Raw genomic sequence first — 20,347 nt, forward strand, 5'->3', positions numbered from 1 at the left:
CCACCATTGACGGCCGTGCCTTCAGCTGCCGAGGCCCTAAGTTCTGGAATTCCCTTTCAAAACCTCTCTTCCTTTAAGACCTATCCCTTTGAGCAAGCTTTTGGTCACCTGTCCTAATATTTCTGTGTGTATCTCGGTGTCAAATATTGTTTGATAATGCTTCCGTGAAGTGCCTTGAGACGTTTTACTACATTAAAGACACTAAATAAATGCTTCACTCTTTAAAGAAAGAAAGAGTTTCTCCCACTGGTAACCTGGTAACGGATAGCCAAGAGTTCGGCCAACGAAGGGCAGATAATCAAGGTTCCAGTGTCAATACATTCTGGAATCACATGATATGAAATGAATCTTCAAGAAGAAGAAAGCAGATTGCACAATTAATGAAGAACCCGTTCAAATGAATAAGTCTCTCTGTCAGTTGGCTGAATCACTCACCAACAAAAATTTCAGTTAGGGTATCGAGAAATCCCATCCTCGTCGCCAATATGGTCTATTCTCTTCGACATCACAACACACTCAGAGAACAAGATGGCTCCACTCCTTTTTATTCTTGTAAACAGCAATGGCTGCATTACCACAGTAGTCCACTAGCTGGAGCAGTAGTCCACGAGGTGGAACTATATTACACTGTGAACAAGACAAAAGTAGTGATGTAATATTGAGGATACCTCCAGAGACCCTTCCAACTCTTTCTCTTCCATGCTTCCCCATCCTCAACCTTCCTCCACCCCACCCCCTGCTCCTTCCTGCTCAGTGTCCATTTGCTACCCATCACTTGTAAAGCTCTTCGAGATGTCAGCATGTAATGTGTACTATAGCAATGCAAGTTGTTGTTGTTAAATTGCAGCAATGAATTAGTCCTGATGTAGACACCTGACATGAATTTCTGATTGATTTTTGTTTTTTTTTGGTCATTTTGTAGGATGGGCATTTTGAAAACACATACTACAGTGACTTTATATCCAGCCTGAGCAAAATCAGATCTGCAGGTACATGATCTTTTCTTCGACTCTGTTCAACCTTTGTCTGCACATCCGGCGTGCACAGTTCTTATTTCAGAAAGAACTTGCAGTTCTATAATGCCTTTCAGGAATTCAGGACGCCCCAAAGCGCTTTACAGCCAATGAGATACTTTTGAAGTGGTGTTATTGTTTTCATGGTTACACAGCAGTCAATTTGTACAGGACAAGGTCTTCTTTCATACGGTAGCAGCAAACCAAACGTCAATATCCAAGTTGGATATCAAGGCCAAAGCTCCAGTCTGATTAGGAGCTCCACAGTCGCATGATGGGGATGCTTTAATCTTCCACCTATGGAGAAGGTGGCAGCGTCGACCATGACCGGTTCTGAGGCGATTGATGATTGTCCACTGTTTGCGAGGAAGGTTTGATCCTTCAGGTTGTACAGGGGGGTCCTCTATGTGGAATACATCCCGGATGTCGCAGTTCTTCCAAGCATTTTGCCATCGGTCATTAAGGCTGAGGGGAGATCGCTGAAGGGCTTCGGCGACGGTCCAAAATGGCCTCCAAGATTTGAGAGGGGTTGGTGGTAGGTTGTCGGCCTAGATCGGCATGTCTTTGCTAGTGTAGCGATTGTATTCTCTGGAGACGGTGTATTCGCAGCGTAGGTACGGGGGTGCGATGTTTGCAAGCACAGGCAGCCAAGGTGTTGGTGTCGATAAAAGCGCACCAGTGATAATTCTCAGAGTAGAATTCAGCTTAACGCCTTACTGCAATTATATAGGGCCCTGGTGAGATCACACCTGCAGTATTGTGTACAGTTTTAGTCTCCTTACCTAAGGAGGGATATACTTGCCATTGAGGGAGTGCAACAAAGATTCACCAGACTGATTCCTGGGATAGGGGGGATTGTCCTATGAGGAGAGATTGAGTAGACTAGGCCTATACTTTCTTGAGTTTAGAAGAATGAGAGGTGATCTCATTGAAACATACACAATTCTTACAGGGCTTGACAGGGTGGATGCATGGGGGATGTTTCCTCTGGCTGGGGAGTGTAGAACCAGGGGTCAGTCTCAGAATAAGGGGTCGGCCATTTAGGACTGAGATGAGGAGAAATTTCTTCACTCAGAGGGTGGTGAATCTCTGGAATTCTCTACCTCAGAGGGCTGTGGAGGCTCAGTCTTTGAGTATATTCAAGATAGAAATCACTAGATTTTAAGGATATTAAGAAAATCAAGGAAAATGGGGATAGTGCAGGAAAGTGGAGTTGAGGTAGATGATCAGCCATGATCTCATTGAATGGTGGAGTAGGCTCGAGGGGTCTACTCCTGCTCTTAATTCTTATGTTCCTATGTTCTTATTTCGCCTTTTCATTTCAGGACAATTTACTGAAATACAACCGATTGATATCAGCACCATGCTGCCCAATAATCTCTCAAACTTCTACCGGTACAGGGGATCTCTGACAACTCCACCTTGTTTTGAGACGATAACTTGGACAATCTTTGACACACCTATTGTACTCTCGTCCAATCAGGTAAAGATGATTCCACTCATTCATACATAAAGATTCCTTTTAGATTGGTCGAATATCCTATATATGAAACTAGAAGCACTGTGCATCTCTACTGGGCTCGAAAGTGGAGAGAGGAACAAACTGTTCACCACTAACCATGGTGTAATCAACCCACAGTGTCATTTAAGGTAACGGAACTGCAAGATCCTGCAAATCCCCTTGGAGGACAGAACCAACGTTAGTGTCCTCGATCAGGCCAACATCCCCAGCATTGAAGCACTGACCACACTCGACCAGCTCCGTTGGGCGGGCCACATTGTCCACATGCCTGACACAAGACTCCCAAGAACTCCTACATGGCAAGCGAGTCCCAGGTGGGCTGAAGAAACGTTTCAAGGACACCCTCAAAGGCTCTTTGATAAAGTGCAACATCCCCACCGACACTGGGAGTCCCTGGCCAAAGACCGCTCTAAGTGGAGGAAGAGCATCTAGGAGGGCGCTGAGCACCTCGAGTTTCATCGCCGAGAGCATGCAGAAAGCAAGCGCAGGCAGCAGAAGGAGCTTGTGGCAAACCAGATTCCCCACCCACCCTTTCCTTCAACGACTGTCTGTCCCACCTGTGACAGAGACTGTAATTTCCATATTGGACTGACTCTTAGAGTGGAAGCAAGTCTTCCTCGATTTCGAGGGACTGCCTATGATGAGCATAATGGTAATGTTATAGGACTAGTAATCCAGCAGCCTGGACTAATGATAGAAACATAGAAATTTACAACGCAGAAGGAGGCCATTTCGGCTCATCGTGTCCGCGCCGGTCAACAAAGAGCCACACGGACCTTGGTCAGCAACCCGGAACCTATGAACAATGAACAATGAAAGGTAAAGAGCACCCGGCCCAACCAGTCTGCCCACACAACTGCGACACTCCTTACACTGAAACATTCTGCACTCCACCCCAACTGGGAGAGGCCAACACCAGATGAAAACCCAACTCCATGATCTGGAGACAAGCATTCAGATCCCACCATGGCAGCTGGGGAATTTAAATTCAGTTAATTAAATAAATCTGGAATAAAAAGCTAGCATCACTAATGGTGACCATAAAATGACTGGATTGTTGGAAGAACCAAAGGCGACATGAGGAAAAACTTTTTTTACGCAGCGAGTGGTTAGGATCTGGAATGCGCTGCCTGAGAGGGTGGTGGAGGCAGACTCAATCGTGGCTTTCAAAAGGGAGTTGGATAAGTACCCGAAGGAAAAAAAAAATGCTGGGCTACGGGGAAAGGGCGGGGGAGTGGGACTAGCTGAGGTGCTCTTGCAGAGAGCCGGCACGGGCTCGACGGGTCAAATAGCCTCCTGCTGTGCTGTAACCATTCTCTGGTTCTGTGATGGTCGCTTGATGCAGGCACTGAGGAGCTGGAATTGTGTCCCAGCCTGGAAACAGTGCTTTCAACAGAGATGTGGGAGAAAATAAGCTCAAATGTAATTTTCAGAAATTGAGACGCAACAACTTCGAGCAGAATGAGGACAAGACAGAATGTCAATTTTTATTAGGGCATAGCAGTTTAAAAAAAAATTGTTACAAATACATGCAGTGCCACTATATTCCTGCCAGTGGTGCTGCTGAGCTACTAGAATTCTAAACTGCAGCGCCACCGAGAGCTCATTTGTTGAATAGTTCCGAGGCGCGCCTGTGCTAATGCGATTTTCCCGCTATACACGGTGGACGGTAAAACCATTATAGCTTGTCGTAACGAAATAACTCCCGTAGCCGTTAACAGTGCAAACAGCTAATTGAAACTGCTCGAACACCCGACTTTGCCTGCAGTGAGCGGAACTTTTAACTCGGAAAGTACTGAGCCACACTAAATAGCTGGTGCACTTAATACGTTTTAAGCTCCGCCTCCGTAATTGGCTACACCTCCACTGGCAGTCTGATTAATTCCAACAGTGCTGGTACCAGTCACACTGCAAATGAGAGGCTAGTGAGTTTAAATGGTTATAAGAACATAAGAAATAGGAGCAGGAGTAGGCCATACGGTCTCTCAAGCCTGCTCCGCCATTCAATACGATCATGGCTGATCCGACCATGGACTCAGGTCTACTTCACTGCCCACTCTCCATAACCCCTTATTCCCTTATCAGTTAAGAAACTGTCCATCTCTGTCTTAAATCCATTAAATATCCCAGCTTCCACAGCTCTCTGAGGCTGCGAATTCCACAGATCTACAACCCTCTGAGAGAAGAAATTCCTCCTCATCTCAGTTCTAAATGGGCGGCCCTTTATTCTAAGATTATGCCCTCTGGTTCGAATCTCCCCCATCAGTTATGTGCTTGATCCCACATTAAGCCAGATCTACATTTTGGGTTCTGCTGTATTTTAATTCATTCATGCTCGGGATACGGGCATCGCTGGCAAGGCCAGCATTTATTGTCCATCCTTAGCTGCCCTCGAGAAGATGGTGCTGAGCCACCTTAGAATCACAGAATCATGGAATGGTTACAGCATGGAAAAGGCCATTCGGCCCGTTGAGCCCATGCCGGCTCTCAGCTCATCCCACTCCCCACCCTTTCCCCATAGCCCTGCAATTTCCTTTCCTTTTGAAAGACAAGATTGAGTCTGCCTCCACCACCCTTTCAGGCAGCGCATTTCAGATCCTAAACCTTCCTGAACCGCTGCAGCCCGTGTGGTGAAGGTGCTCCCAAAGTGCCATTAGGTCGGGAGATCATACTTTAGGAAGGTCATGGAGCAGGCACCGCACTTTCATCATCATCATCATCATCATCACCCTAACCCTCGAAATGAGGGGGACTTGCTTCCATGCCAAAAAAAGGATGAGTTCACAGGTGTTTTGAAAGAAGAACCCGAACAACATCCTGAAGGGTGGAAGATGCCTGTGCGTGGATTTTTTTAACGTGGGGTGGCCGTTGCACACCAGCCACCACACGGGCTTGACAGAGCTAGGTCTTGGTCCAGTGGCAAGGATTACCCAAGACGACTGGAGACCAGCTCTGCTGCACGGACCTAGTGCGCGCACATTTCGCAGTGTGGGCTGGCCCTGGGCCCCTGGCCCCGAACTCACGCCTCCCCTGGGATCCGATCACATCCCTCTACAATCTCTTGCCGCTCCTTTGCCCCGACCTCGCCGCTCCTGCTGTACCTGCCCACGCTCCAACCACCGATGTCGACCTTGCTGACGTCACTCTTCGCTACCGTTGCCCTCCTGCACCAGCTCACACTGTGCCTTGTAGGGCACACTCATGGCCGCTGCTCGCTGCTCCTTTTATGGCCCCGACCTGCCGCCGGTGGTCTCTCGCAGACCTGCGAGGGATCGCACTTTAGGAAGGATGTGAAGGCCTTAGAGACGGTACAGAAGAGATTTTCTAGAATGGTTCCACGGATGAGGGAATATAGTTATGTGGATCGATTAGAGAAGCTGGGATTGTTCTCCTTAGAGCAGAGAAAGCTCAGAGGAGATTTGATAGAGGTGCTTAAGTTCGTGAAGGGTTTGGATAGAGTAAATAAAGAGAAATTGTTTCCAATGGCTGAAGGGTCGATAATCAGAGAGCTCAAATTTAAGGTGATTGGCAGAAGAACCAGAGGCGACATGAGGAAAAACTTTTTTCGCAACGAGTGGTTAGGATTTGGAATGTGCTGCCTGATCGGGTGATGGAGATAGATTCAATAGTAACCTTCAAAAGGAAATTGGATAAAAACTTGAAGGAGAAAAAATTCCAGGGATATGGGGAGAGAGCCGGGGAGTGGGACTAACTGGGTTGCTCTTCGAAAGAGCCTGCGCAGACTCGATGGGCCGAATGGCCTCCATTCTATGATTCTATGATTTTATGATGTAATACAACCCTGGAAGAGTCATGCTCTATTTCTTGATACCTTTCTGCAGATCCGGTTATTGGAAAATTCTGTGCTGGACTGGGAGAACAAAACCTTGAAGAATGATTATCGGCGCGCACAGCCTATCAATGACAGAGTTGTGGAAGCCTCTTTTCAACCTGTTCTGGAGAAAAGTACAATCACCTATTTTTTTTTAAACTTAAAACATTCATTTTTCAACTGTACCTTTTGAATAAACTAAACGGCCCCATTGTCATATTGAATATTTTTGCTAGGTTCTTGCCACCTTGAAGCAATTCAGGAAAAGCTGGACAAAATTGAAGGAATTTTGAACACTTTCGGAGCGAATTTGGAGTCGAGGCAGACAGGTAAGGGACAGCGTGTAATTTGTTATTCCTGTCAGAGTTCGGGATAAATTGCAGACAGATAAGGAAATGCTGCAAGACATGTTTCAAGATAGGTCTGCTTAAAATAAACGCAGTGACTGCTGCCAACGACCAGAAGCTGCAGAAGCATACTGCGCATTCATCTGGAACCGGAAGCTTCTGTTTTTTTTAAAATCGAGGATCCTGCTCCCTGCAGGCATTTAACATTTTTTTTAATGAACTCGCTCCCGTAACGAACCTGAAGCGTGCATGCGCAGAGCATTTCTGGTTCGTTGACAGCAGTCACGTCCTAAAATAAATACCCTTACTCCATTTTGAATTATGTCATCGTAAAAAGAAAGTATATTAAATGTATTTGGCCAATTAAAATCATAGAATCATATAAATTTACAGCATGGAAGGAGGCCATTTTGGCCCATCGTGTCCGCACCGGCCGGCCAAGAGCTATCCAGCCTAATCCCACTTTCTCGTTCTTGGTCAGTAGCCCTGTAGGTTACAGCACTTCAAGTGCACATCCAAGTATTTTTTAAATGTGGTGAGGGTTTCTGCCTCTACCACCCTTTCAGGCAGTGAGTTCTGGCCTCTTGAGCATCCCCGATTTTCTTCGCTCCACCACTGGTGGCCGTGCCTTCTGTTGCCTAGGCCCTCAGCTCTGGAACTCCCTGCCTAAACCTCTCTGCCTCTCTACCTCTCTTTCCTCCTTCAAGACGCGCCTTAAAACCTACCTCTTTGACCAATCAGCTGCCCAATACAGGTTGAACCTCCCTTATCCAGAACTCCCTTATCCAGAACCACCCCTCATCCAGAACCATTCCCGGCCACCGGGTGGCGCATGTGCAAAACTCCGACATGAACAAATTGAAGTCTTACCTCGCTGCTGACTCCCGCAGTCGCTGACCTGACCCCGCGATCCACCGCCCCCCGACCCCCCCCCCCCACCCCCACCGCATGATCTCTCTGCCGCACTCCCAGCCCCAAGCCAGCCAGCCTCGATATCCACTTGCTCAGTACCTGTACCATCCAATTTAACGTGACCACTCCTCGTCCGGAAAAATCCCTTATCCAGAACAGGCCAGGTCCCGAGGGTTCCGGATAAGGGAGGTTCAACCTGTAACTTCTTTGTGGCTCGGTGTGAAATGTTGTTTTGGAACACTCCTGCGAAGCGTCTTGGGAGATTTATTTTGTTAAAGGCGCAATACAAATGCAAGTTGTTATTGCTGTTGTTAAGTAAACTTTTCGACGGTGTGGGGCTGAATTCTGAAACTGCTAAGTTAACAATGAAGAAATTCTTCATTTAATCCTGAAGGTGGCAGCCAAGCATCAACCACCCTTCCTCTTCATATTACTTCAGTGTAACACACTCACAGGGTCATACATTTATTCTATCTGCTGTTTGTCCCATTTTCCTTCTCGAAGTCTCCCCGTGCCAAGCTGTTTCCCCGCGGAGAGGGCACGCACTTGCTGATGGGTTTCTGCCAGTGGCATGATACAACTGGTGGTTAGCGTCCTCGACCAGGCCAACATCCCCAGCATTGAAGCACTGATCACAATTGATCAGCTCCGCTGGGCGGGCCACATTGTTCGCATGCCAGACACGAGATTTCTAAAGCAAGCGCTCTACTCAGAACTCCTTCACGGCAAACGAGCCAAAGGTAGGCAGAGGAAACGTTACAAGGACACCCTCAAAGCCTCCCTGATCCCACTGACACATGGGAGTCCCTGGCCAAAGACCGCCCTAAGTGGAGGAAGTGCATCCGGAAGGGCACTGAGCACCTCGAGTCTCATCGCCGAGAGCATGCAGAAACCAAGCGCAGGCAGCGGAAGGAGCGTGCGGCAAACCAGACTCCCCACCCATCGTTTCCTTCAACCACTGTCTGTCCCACCTGTGACAGAGACTGTAATTCCTGTATTGGACTGTTCAGTCACCTGAGAACTCACTTTTAGAGTGGAAGCAAGTCTTCCTCGATTTCGAGGGACTGCCTATGATGATCATACAACTGGTCATGAGGAGGCTTGGAGTATTGCCTGGGCGGCAACGATCCCGCTAATTCCTTGTTTGGGTGCGCGGGCCTCTTTCAAGTTACATAGAAACATAGAAAATAGGTGCAGGAGTAGGCCATTCAGCCTTTCTAGCCTGCACCGCCATTCAATGAGTTCATGGCTGAACATGCAACTTCAGTACCCCATTCCTGCTTTCTCGCCATATCCCTTGATCCCCCGAGTAGTAAGGACTTCATCTAACTCCCTTTTGAATATATTTAGTGAATTGGCCTCAACTACTTTCTGTGGTACGCATGCGCGTTTTCTGCCACTGGAGCGCCGTTGAACCGACTGCGTGGGACCTGCAGATGGCAGTGCGGCTGCACAGTTTAAAGGGAACATTTCCTGCTCGGCTCGCTTTCCCTGCAGGAAGCGGCTAGCCTCCACAACAAGGACAAGATCAAGAACCGAGAGCAATATAGGAACAGGAGGAGGCCACTCAGCCCTTCGGTCCTGTCCCGCCATTCAACGAGGTTGTGGCTGATCTGTATCCTAACTCCATCTTGTCCCATAACCCTTAATACCTTTGCCGTACAAAATATCAATCTCAGTTTTGAAATTTCCAATTGACACCCTGGCCTCAACTGCTTTTTGGGGGAAGAAAGTTCCAGATTCCCACTCTCCTTTGTGTGAAGAAGTGTTTCCTGACATCATCCCTTAGCTCTAACTTTAAGGTTATGCCCCCTTGTTCTGGACTCCCCCCACCAGAGGAAATCGTTTCATATCCATCCGATCAACTCCTTTAATCATCTTAAACACCTCAATTAGATCGCCCCTTAATCTTCTATAATCATGGGAACACAAGCCTCGTCTATACAACTATTTCAGTAAAACAATAAATCAAGTGCCCCCTTATTAAAGGGGCACTAAAACCAACAAATTAAACAAATTAAACTTTTGGCATTAAATGGATCAAATTAAAATTTGGTTGCCGGGGGTGATGATGCACTCCAGTCCAGCCTCGTCTATACAACCTGTCCTCATAATTTAACCCTTTTAATCCCGCTAAGATGATGGCAAGGATGAAAGGGTTTTACTGGTGGGGCAAGTGCATAGACACTGGAGCTCGCTTTGTTTGAGCAGAGGAGGTTAAGATTAGATCTGATGGGCCTGTTCAAAATTATGAATGGTTCCAGTTGTCAGTGAATCAGTAACGAGAGAGCACATCACGAGAGAGGACAAAGGGGGTATTTTCCTCAGCAGTGGGTTCGTTCTTTAAATATGCAAATAGAGCTCCGATGATCTCATCGGGGCCTGACTGCTATTTTAGCCAGTGGACTAAGTGAGGAAGACGGATTGGTTTGCAGACGAGGGAAGCCCGGGCATTAAAATTGGGAGTTAAAATGGCCGGGGGCCTCAACGTTGCTGCGGTCAGGACAGTTTAACGCTCGCACTGACCCCCAACCGCCTGATTCCTGCCCAGAGTTAATACCGGGGCATCACGGAGTGTTGGCGACTAGGCGGGGAGCATGACCTTTGTGCAGAAATTGGCGTTGAGAGCCGGGGAGCTGAATATAAGCTCAGGAAACCAACAGCTCAAGGCAACATAAAATGTTAATATAAAGTACTCACCAATTATATAACAGTGTAAATAACCTGCCTGGTTGGAGGAATTCTCAACAACAGTAACTTGTATTTATATAGTACCTTTAACGTAGTAAAACGTCCCCAAGGCGCTTCACAGGAGTGTTTTAAGACAAAACAAATAAACTTGACACCGAGCCACAATAGAAGGAATTACAGCATTGGTCAAAGAGGTAGGTTTTAACGAGCGTCTTAAAGAAGGAAAGAGAGGTAGAGAGGCAGAGAGGTTCAGGGAGGGAGTTCCAGAGCTTGGGGCCCCATCAGCTGAAGGCACATAGGCCCCAATTTTGCCCAGCAGTGGGCGCTGTTTTTTCGGCACCCAGCGATTTTTCTGGCGCTGAAGGTTAGTTTAAATATTCCACATTGTTGGGGCATTGGCGTCGACTACCAGAGCCAGACTGTTTGGCGGCATACATTCTGGCATTGGTGTACGTTGAAAAGTACACGAGGCCAAGTTTCCTCATTAGCGATATTTTTTTTAATTGGCACACAGACACTAAAAATACCGTAGGAAAAAGCCTTACCTGCAGTTAAAGAAATCCACGCTGGCTCGTTCCTATCCTCGGCCGAAGGAACACCCTGGCTATTTTAGATAAACTTTATGGAACTTTAAAAATAAAACATCAACTTTGTGAACTTTAAAAGTAAAACAGATAAAAGAAAACTTAGGATTGCTGCTGCTCCTTTCGATGATAGAACTGCAAGCATTCAAAGAAAAATAAATCTTCACCACCTTTTCGATCGATGTCTCAGATGGCCCAACATTTTTAAAGATGTTCCTGAAGTCCTGGGAAGTCTTCTTCTCCCAATCCTCCTCACAACCAACTCATAAGAACACAAGAAATAGGAGTAGGTCATTTGGCTCCTCAAGCCTGCTCCACCATTTAATAAGATCATGGCTGATCTGATCATGGACTCAGCTCCACTTCCCCGCCCGCTCCCCATAACCCTTTATTCCCTTATCGCTCAAAAATCTGTCTATCTCCGCCTTAAATATATTCAAAGACCCAGCCCCCACAGCTCTCTGGGGCAGAGAATTCCATAGATTGACAACCCTCAAAGAAGAAATTCCTCCTCATCTCAGTTTTAAATAGGCGGCCCATTATTCTGAGACTATGCCCCCTAGTTTTAGTTTCCCCCATGAGTGGAAATATACACTCTGCATCCATCTTGTCCAGTCCTCTCATTTTCTTATATGTTTCGATAAGATCACCTCTCATTCTTCTGAACTCCAGTTAGTATAGACCCAACCCACTCAACCTATCCTCATAAGTCAACCCCCTCATCTCCGGAATCAACCTCGTGAACCTTCTCTGAGCTGCCTCCAATGCAAGTATATCCTTTCTTAAATACGGAGACCAAAACAGTACGCAGTACTCTAGGTGTCGCCTCACCAATACCCTGTACAGTTGTAGGAGGACTACTCTGCTTGTATACTCTATACCTCTTGTAATAAAGGCCAACATTCCATTTGCCTTCCTGTTTACTTGCTGTATCTGAATGCTAACTTTTTGCGTTTCATGCACAAAGACGTCCAAGTCCCTTTGTACTGAAGCACTTTGCAATTTTTCTCCATTTAAATTTATAATCTGCTTTTCTATTATTTCTGCCAAAGTAGAAAACCTTACATTTTCCCACATTATACTCCATCTGCCAAATTTTTGCCCACTCACTTAGCCTGTCTATATCCCGTTGCAGATTTTTTGTGACCTCCTCAAAATTTGCTTTCCCACCCATCTTTGTATCTTCAGCAAACTTGGCTACATTACACTCGGTCCCTTCATCCAAGTCATTAATATAGACTGTAAATAGTTGGGGCCCCAGCACAGATCCCAGCGGCACCCCACTAGTCACTGTTTGCCAACCGGAAAATGACCCATTTATCCCTACTCTCTGTTTTCTGTTAGTTAGCCAATCCTCAAACCATGCTAATATATTACCCTCAACCCCGTGAACTTTTATCTTGTGCAGTAACCTTTTATGTGGCACCTTATCGAATGACTTCTGGAAATCCAAACACACCACATCCACTGGTTCCCCCTTATCCACCCTGCTCATTACATCCTCGAAGAACTCCAGCAAATTTGTCAAACCTTTCATAAAACCCTGCTGACTCTGCTTGATTGAATTATGCTTTTCCAAATGTCCTGTTACTGCTTCCTTAATAATGGACTCCAGCTTTTTCCCAACCACAGATGTTAGGCTAGCCGGTCTATAGCTTCCTGCTTTCTGTCTGCCTCCTTTTTTAAAAAGGGGCATTACATTTGCAGTTTTCCAATTTGCTGGGACCTCCCCAGAATCCAGGGAATTTTGGTAGATTACAACCAATGCATCCACTATCTCTGCAGCCACTTCTTTAAAGGACCCTAAGATACAAGCCATCAGGTCCAGGGAACTTGTCCGCTTTTAATTCCATTATTTTACCGAGTACTACTTCTTTAGTGATAGTGATTGTATTAAGTTCCGCCCTCCCTATAGCCCCTTGATTATCCCCTATTGGGATATTTTTAGTGTCTTCTACTGTCCAGACCGATACAAAATATTTGTTCAAGTCTCTGCCATTTCTCTGTTCCCCATTATTAATTCTCCAGTCTCATCCTCTGGGGAACCAACATTTATTTTAGCCACTATTTTCCTTTTTATGTACTTGTAGAAACTCTTGTTATCTGTTTTTATATTTCGTGCTAGTTTACTTTCATAATCTATTTTCCCTCTCTATTATTTTTTTAGTCGTTCTTTGCTGGCTTTTAAAAGCTTCCCAATCCTCTGGCCTCCCATTATTCTTGGCCACTTTGTGTGCCCTTGTTTTCAATTTGATACCATCCCTTATTTCCTTAGTTAGTCACGGATGGTTATCCCTTCTCAATGTGTTTCTTTCTCATTGGGATATATTTTTGTTGGCTCCATCCGGCACTGTCCCCACACGTGCTGATTTTTTAATCTTGTTTTACTGCGTATGTGCAGATTTAAATTAATTATTTTTGTTGATGTGCGCACGTGCAACGCGCAGTGCTTTTTTTCTCCTTCTGCGCATGTGCGTTACCCATGCGCAATGAATTGGTCGTTTTTTTTTTGAGCGCATGCGCTGTACGTTTTAGGCACGCATTCTAAGCACCGCCCCCTGAGATCGACTCGGGTAGTGCCGGCGCGACAGGATGCGTACGTTTGCAGAAAGCTGCACTTGTTTCCCCAAGCGCAGACGTTCCACAACAAAACGAGCGTACAGGTCAGTGTACGCCTTTATTTTCCTTGGGGAAAATTGAGGCTATAAGAACATTAGAAATAAGAGCAGGAGTAGGCCATTCGGCCCCTTGAGCCAGTCAATAAGATTATGGCTGATCTGATCTTGGCCTGAGCTCCACTTTCCTGCCCGCTCCCCATAACCCTTGACTCCCTTATCATTCAAAAATGATATTCAATATATTCAGTGATGCAGCCTTCACAGCTGAGAGAATTCCAAAGATTCACGACCCTCTGAGAGAAGAAATTGCTCCTCGTTTCCGTCTTAAATGGGCGACCCCTTATTTTGAAAGGGGCATGGCCACCAATGGTTGAGCGATTATAATCAGGGACGCTCAAGAGGGCAGAATTTGAAATTACACCGGTTCTGTGCCAGTTATAATTTATGCTGCTGAACTGCTCACTTTAGAACTCAACATTCCCTTCCTCAAATGGGAAAGGGAAGAGAGAGTCAGGCTGCAAATGGTAGAATTTGGGAAAAAAAGAAATATTCTGGACTCACCACCACAACAACTTGCATTTATATAGCACCTTTAATGTCGTAAAATGTCCCAAGGTGCTTTACAGGAGTATTATAAAACAAAATGTGACAACTAGCCACAGTGTCAGCCGTGGCTCAGTGGGCAGCACTTTCGCCTCTGAGTCAGAATTCAAGTCCCACTCCAGAAACTTGAGCACATAAATCTAGGCTGACACACCAGGGCAATGCTGAGGGAGTGCTGCACTGTCAGAGGTGCTGTCTTTCAGATGAGATTTTAAACCGAGGCCCTGTCTGCCCACTCAGGTAGATGTAAAAGATTCTATGGCACTATTTTGAAGAAGAGCAGGGGAGTTATTCCCGGTGTACTAGCCAATATTTATCCCTCAATCAATACCAAATAAACAGATTATCTGGTCATTATCACATTGCTGTTTGTGGGAGCTTGCTGTGCAGAAATTTGCTGCCGCGTTTCTCACATTACAACAGTGCTGGGGCCTCAGCTGTTTACACTGTACATTAATGATTTAGACGAGGGGATTAAATGTAGTATCTCACTAAGTTGGGTGGCAGTGTGAGCTGCGAGGAGGATGCTATGAGGCTGCAGAGTGACTTGGATAGGTTAGGTGAGTGGGCAAATGCATGGCAGATGAAGTATAATGTGGATAAATGTGAGGTTATCCACTTTGGTGGTAAAATGAGAGACAGACTATTATCTGAATGGTGACAGATTAGGAAAAGGGGAGGTGCAACGAGACCTGGGTGTCATGGTACATCAGTCATTGAAGGCTGGCATGCAGGTACAGCAGGCGGTTAAGAAAGCAAATGGCATGTTGGCCTTCATAGCGAGGGGATTTGAGTACAGGGGCAGGGAGGTGTTACTACAGTTGTACAGGGCCTTGGTGAGGCCACACCTGGAGTATTGTGTACAGTTTTGGGTCTCCTAACTTGAGGAAGGACATTCTTGCTATTGAGGGAGTGCAGCGAAGGTTCACCAGACTGATTCCCGGGATGGCGGGACTGACACATCAAGAAAGACTGGATCAACTGGGCTTGTATTCACTGGAGTTCAGAAGAATGAGAGAGGACCTCATAGAAACGTTTAAAATTCTGACGGGTTTAGACAGGTTGGATGCAGGAAGAATGTTCCCAATGTTGGGGAAGTCCAGAACCAGGGGTCACAGTCTAAGGATAAGGGGTAAGCCATTTAGGACCGAGATGAGGAGAAACTTCTTCACCCAGAGAGTGGTGAACCTGTGGAATTCTCTACCACAGAAAGTAGTTGAGGCCAATTCACTAAATATATTCAAAAGGGAGTTAGATGAGGTCCTTATTACTAGGGGGATCAAGGGGTATGGCGAGAAAGCAGGAATGGGGTACTGAATTTGCATGTTCAGCCATGAACTCATTGAATGGCGGTGCAGGCTAGAAGGGCCGAATGGCCTACTCCTGCACCTATTTTCTATGTTTCTATGTGACTGCACTCCAAAAGTACTTCATTGGCTGTAAAGCGCTTTGATACGTCCAGTAGTCGTGAAAGGTGCTAAAGAAATGCAAGTCTTCCTTTCTTTATAAGGAGATATCTTTTTTGTTAACCAAAGGTACTAAAGGATATGGGCCAAAAGCGGGTATATGGAGTTAGGTTGCAGATCAGCCATGATCTTATTGAATGGCAGAACAGGCCTGAGGGGCTGAATGGTATACTCCCATTCCTATGTTACTGAACAACAGATGTCCAAAAGCTGGGTCAAAGAAGTAGATTTTAAGGAGCGTCTTAAAGGAGGAAAGAGAGGCAGAGAGCTTAGGCAGATTTGTTACACAGCAGATCTGTTAGCATCTGTAAGATTAAAATGGTTTAACATTTTACAAAACGTGAACGTGTGTTTCCCTTTCAAATGTGGACTGATCTGCAGTGCTGTTCTATCCTGATTTCAGAGCTTACAGAAGCATAGGATCTCAAGAATTGCAGTACCAATAATCTGTCACTAGATATTAGCGCAATACATTTTAGAGTTTAAATTTAATGCAGAGAATTTAGTAGTTGTAATAAAGGTTACTGCACAAACTCTTCAAAATCAAATTATAGTTGAGATATAGGTGATGGACCAAGACTCATAACAACAACTTGTATTTATATAGCTCCTTTAACGTAGTGGAACGTCTCAAGTCGCTTCACAGGAGTATTATGAGACAAAAAATTTGATACCGAGCCACAGAAGGAGAAATTAGGGCAGGCGACCAAAAGCTTGGTCAAAAAGGTAGGTTTTAAGGTGTGTCTTAAAGGAGGAAAGAGAGGTAGAGGGGCGGAGAGGTTTAGGCAGGGAGTCCCAGAGCTTGGGGCCCAGGCAGCTGAAGGCACGGCCATCGATGGTTGAGGGATTATAATCAGGGATGCTCAAGAGGGCAGAATTAGAGGAGCGCAGACATCTCGGGGAGTTGTGGGGCTGGAGGAGATTACAGAGACAGGGAGGGGCGAGGGCCATGGAGGAATTTGTAAACAAGGATGAGAATTTTGAAAGCGAAGCAGTGCTTAACCGGGAGCCAATGTAGGTCAGCGAGCACAGGGGTGATGGATGAACAGGACTTGGTGCGAGTTTGGACACGGGCAGCTGAGTTTTGGATCACCTCTAGTTTACGTAGGGTAGAACATGGGAAGCCAGCCAGGAGTGCGTTGGAATAGTCAAGTCTAGAAGTAACAAAGGCATGGATGAGGGCTTCAGCAGTGGATGAGCTGAGGCAAGGGTGGAGACGGGCGATGTTTCGGAGGTGGTAATGGATAGTGCTGGACACTGTCAAAATTGACCAGACTTGGATAAATTAAAAGAACTCAAGAAGTAATGATTGCCAAGGTTGGTTTTTAAATGCCCAATGATTGAAAGGATAAAGCAAAGACTGAGGAAAGTAAAGGGATTGTCGGAAAATAAGTTAAAGTAGATGGGGTTCATTTTGACTTTGGGCGATAGTGTAAGTCGGGCGATATTGATTCAGCCACCTGAATAACAGGGGAGTTATACATCTCCCCTGATTGTCATTTCTATTCATTTCAGTGGATTTGAAAATTGGGAGAGATGTATGATGGGCGACTAATTTGATACTGCCCATTTGACATGATCACCCAAAGTCAATAGAGGCCTTGCTGAGTCTTGATTTCAACATAGAATGCAAAGGGGAGGATGGGAATGTAGGTCAGTGGGGTGGATTTTCATCTTCACTGCCTGGGTGATAGTCTGACGAGGTGAATCACATGTACTTTGTAGAAGCCGGCTGATTTTCATAGAATCATAGAAATTTAAAGTACAGAAGGAGGCCATTCAGCCCATCGTGTCCGTGCCAGCCAATAAAGAGCTATCCGGCCTCCTTGTACTTTCCAGCTCTTGGTCCGTAACCCTGGAGGTTGCGACACTTCAAGTGAATATCCAAGTACTTTTTAAATGCAGTGAAGGTTCCTGCCTCTATCACCTTTCCGGCAGTGAGTTCCAGACCCCCACCACCCTCTGGGTGAAAAAAGTTTCTCTTCTGATCCTTCTATCAATTACTTTAAATCGAAGCCCCCTGGTTATTGACCTCTCTGCTAAATGAAATAGATCCTTCCTATCCTTGGAAATGAATGGAATGAAAATCAGGCTGGTTCTATGTCGGGCGTACAACCACCAGAGTAACACCCGGGGGATGGCGATGAAAATCTACCCCTGTGTATTTGAGGTTTGGGGGGGCGATAGAGGAATAATTAGGGTGGGTGCACTAACCATTGTAGTGTCATAAAGGGATGGAGAAAAACAGGTTGAAGGCTGGAGTTGGGTGAGAGACTGCCCATCATTTGATAAGCTTGTTTTTTAATATCCTGTCAGTGTGTCAGATATATTAGAAGAGCAGTGGGTGCAGTGCTCAATGCTTGGATGGTCTTGGGCCTTGGGAGAAAGGTGTGCTTGATATAAAGGAGGAAACTGAGCTTGGCGAGTGTAATGTATGCACCTGTGAGTATGATCACAGGTTGGTAGAGCTGTTGAGTAGGGAGTGACTTAGCCAGTCACATGATGTTCGCAAGACTCAATAAAACCCCAGCCAGTTGGGGTCAGGAGGTCTGCGATGAGGCAGGTGGTTGAACCGGTAATGTGTAGTGTAATTGTTAAACTAACTAGTTCTTAATAGCAATGTGTTGCTATGAATTCTTAATCAAAGAACTCGTGAAGCAAATACAGCGAGATCTTATGCAATGGAGTTGTGGAATTTCTATTTGAAGTTCGAGAAGATAGTGAGGCCAAAGGTTTTGGTAGATAAAGGCTAAAGGTGCAGCTCTCAAAGGTAGGTGATGTAACTGTTGATTAGACTTAGTGGAATTGAAATTATCTTTGAGGGATGGACTACTTTGAGGGCGGAGCTGAAAAGGCACAAAGATGGCTCATAATTCACCATTAATTGATTATAAACTGGTAAATTTATTCTCACAGAGAAACCAGAAGTCAAATTGGTAAATATTGGATAGGCTGGGTTTGTTTTCTTTGGAACAGAGGAGGCTAAGGGAAGACCTTATTGAGGTGTATAAAATTATGAGGCACCTAGATAGAGTGGATAGGAAGGACCTACTTCCCTTAGCAGAGGGGTCAACAACCAGGGAGCATAGATTTAAAGTAATTGGTCGGAGGTTTAGAGGAGATGTGAGGAAAAATGTCTTCACCCTGAGGGTGGTGGTGGGGGTCTGGAACTCACTGCCTGAAAGGGTGGTAGAGGCAGAAACCCTCACCACATTTAAAAAGTGCTTGGATGTGCACTTGAAGTGCCGTAACCTGCAGGGCTACGGACTAAGAGCTGGAAAGTGGGATTCGGTTGGATAGCTCTTTGTCGGCCGATGCGGACACGATGGGCCGAATGGCCTCCTTCCATGTTGTAAATTTCTATGATTCTATGGTACAGTTGGGAGTGTTTTTCTGAGGTTGAGGTTAATGTTCCATTTGGGGCACAGTTTAGAGAATTCTGCACTGTATTTAATTGATTTGAGTTGGTACAGTCTGTAAAATTATTGGTATTCCTCATCAAGAGAAGTGAAAATTATCATAGGGGGCTGGGGGACACTTTAGAAGTTGAAGTGAATAAAAATGGCCACTGACAAATTTTTTCAATTGATTTCAAAGGCAGCGAGTTGTCTTCGCACCCGGTCTTCCACTTCTCTGAGGAAAGCCTTTCGAGTTATATTGAGATCCAACCTCTACGCAACATGGACCTGAGTTCCTTTACCATCTGCATGTGGATCAGAACAAGGGATTTCCAGCCAAGGATTCTTCTATCCTATGCCACAAAGAATAGTGACAATGAACTAGTTATCTCTGTGGGTCTTGATTGGGGGCTATGGATTGGAGGTCATTTTGTGAACATCCCTTTACATTTCAGGGCAAATGAGTGGGTGCACTGCTGCTTGACTTGGAAATCTCAATCGGGAGCTGTCGAAATGTGGAATAATGGGCTGTCAGAAAGGGCAAAGTATATTAAGAAAGGGTATGTTATTAGAACAGGTGGAACCCTACTGCTGGGGAAGGATCAAGATGGTATTGAGGGCATGCTCTCTGATGCTTTCGTTGGTGACATAACAAATATTAACATGTGGGATTATGTTCTCAGTCCCTCAGAAATTCGAAACTTAATGGAATGCAGACACAGAGAGAAAAGGGGCAATGTTGTAGGATGGGGGAAGAGTTCTGTGGCACTGTTTGGTGGGGTGAAACTTAAAGAGGATAACAGTTGCTTCGGGTAATTTATTTCAGGTGGACGGGAGACCCATGGCTGTGCTGTGCACTAGCTGGGGGAGGTCAGGGAAATGTTAACCAATACATTTTCAGTCCGAGAGCATTGGGTTCGAGAAAACAGATAAAGCTTTATTTTTACAGACAGCTGTTGAGAATCACTAGTAAACATATATTAGCAGTCACAAAAAAGCTAAGAATTGGGAATATGGGTCGTAATGACATCCATCAGAAGAGGTGGGCCTGGAATTTAAATTGAGTTATTGGAGCCTTGTTGGGGAGCTTTTGTGTTGTAGAATGAGTAATGAAGTCATTAAATGGAAAAAGACAGAATAGTCTACTGATTCTCATTGCTATCAGGTACGGACTCGTAATCCAGAGGCCTGGACTCATGATCTGAAGACATGAGTTCAAATCCCACCACGGCAGCTGGGGAACTTAAATTCAGTTAAATAAATTTGGAATAAAAAGCTAGCATTAGCGATGGTGACCATGAAACTATTGGATTGTCATAAAAACCCATCTGGTTCACTTAGGAAAGGAAATTTGCCGTCCT

At 45.5% G+C, this 20,347-nt stretch overlaps 2 protein-coding genes across 2 annotated transcripts in view; both read left to right on the forward strand.

The window, feature by feature from the left end:
• Nucleotides 1-13,313, forward strand: part of LOC139229082 (carbonic anhydrase 6-like) — a 34,747-nt gene extending 21,434 nt beyond the window's left edge. Inside the window, exons 5-9 of the mRNA XM_070860738.1 lie at nucleotides 923-989; nucleotides 2,339-2,496; nucleotides 6,378-6,501; nucleotides 6,604-6,696; nucleotides 13,303-13,313. Of these exons, the coding sequence (XP_070716839.1) occupies nucleotides 923-989; nucleotides 2,339-2,496; nucleotides 6,378-6,501; nucleotides 6,604-6,696; nucleotides 13,303-13,313 (453 nt within the window). The remainder of the gene's footprint in view (nucleotides 1-922; nucleotides 990-2,338; nucleotides 2,497-6,377; nucleotides 6,502-6,603; nucleotides 6,697-13,302) is intronic.
• Nucleotides 13,314-13,493: 180 nt separating this feature from the next.
• On the forward strand, nucleotides 13,494-19,802 carry LOC139229083 (C-reactive protein-like). Its single transcript, XM_070860739.1, has 2 exons — nucleotides 13,494-13,497; nucleotides 19,186-19,802. Exons 1-2 carry the CDS (start codon nucleotides 13,494-13,496, stop codon nucleotides 19,800-19,802), a joined length of 621 nt encoding a protein of 206 aa, XP_070716840.1.
• The last annotated feature ends 545 nt before the right edge of the window (nucleotides 19,803-20,347 follow it).

This window comes from Pristiophorus japonicus, chromosome 18 (assembly GCF_044704955.1).
Source record: "Pristiophorus japonicus isolate sPriJap1 chromosome 18, sPriJap1.hap1, whole genome shotgun sequence".
NCBI lineage: Eukaryota > Metazoa > Chordata > Chondrichthyes > Pristiophoridae > Pristiophorus > Pristiophorus japonicus.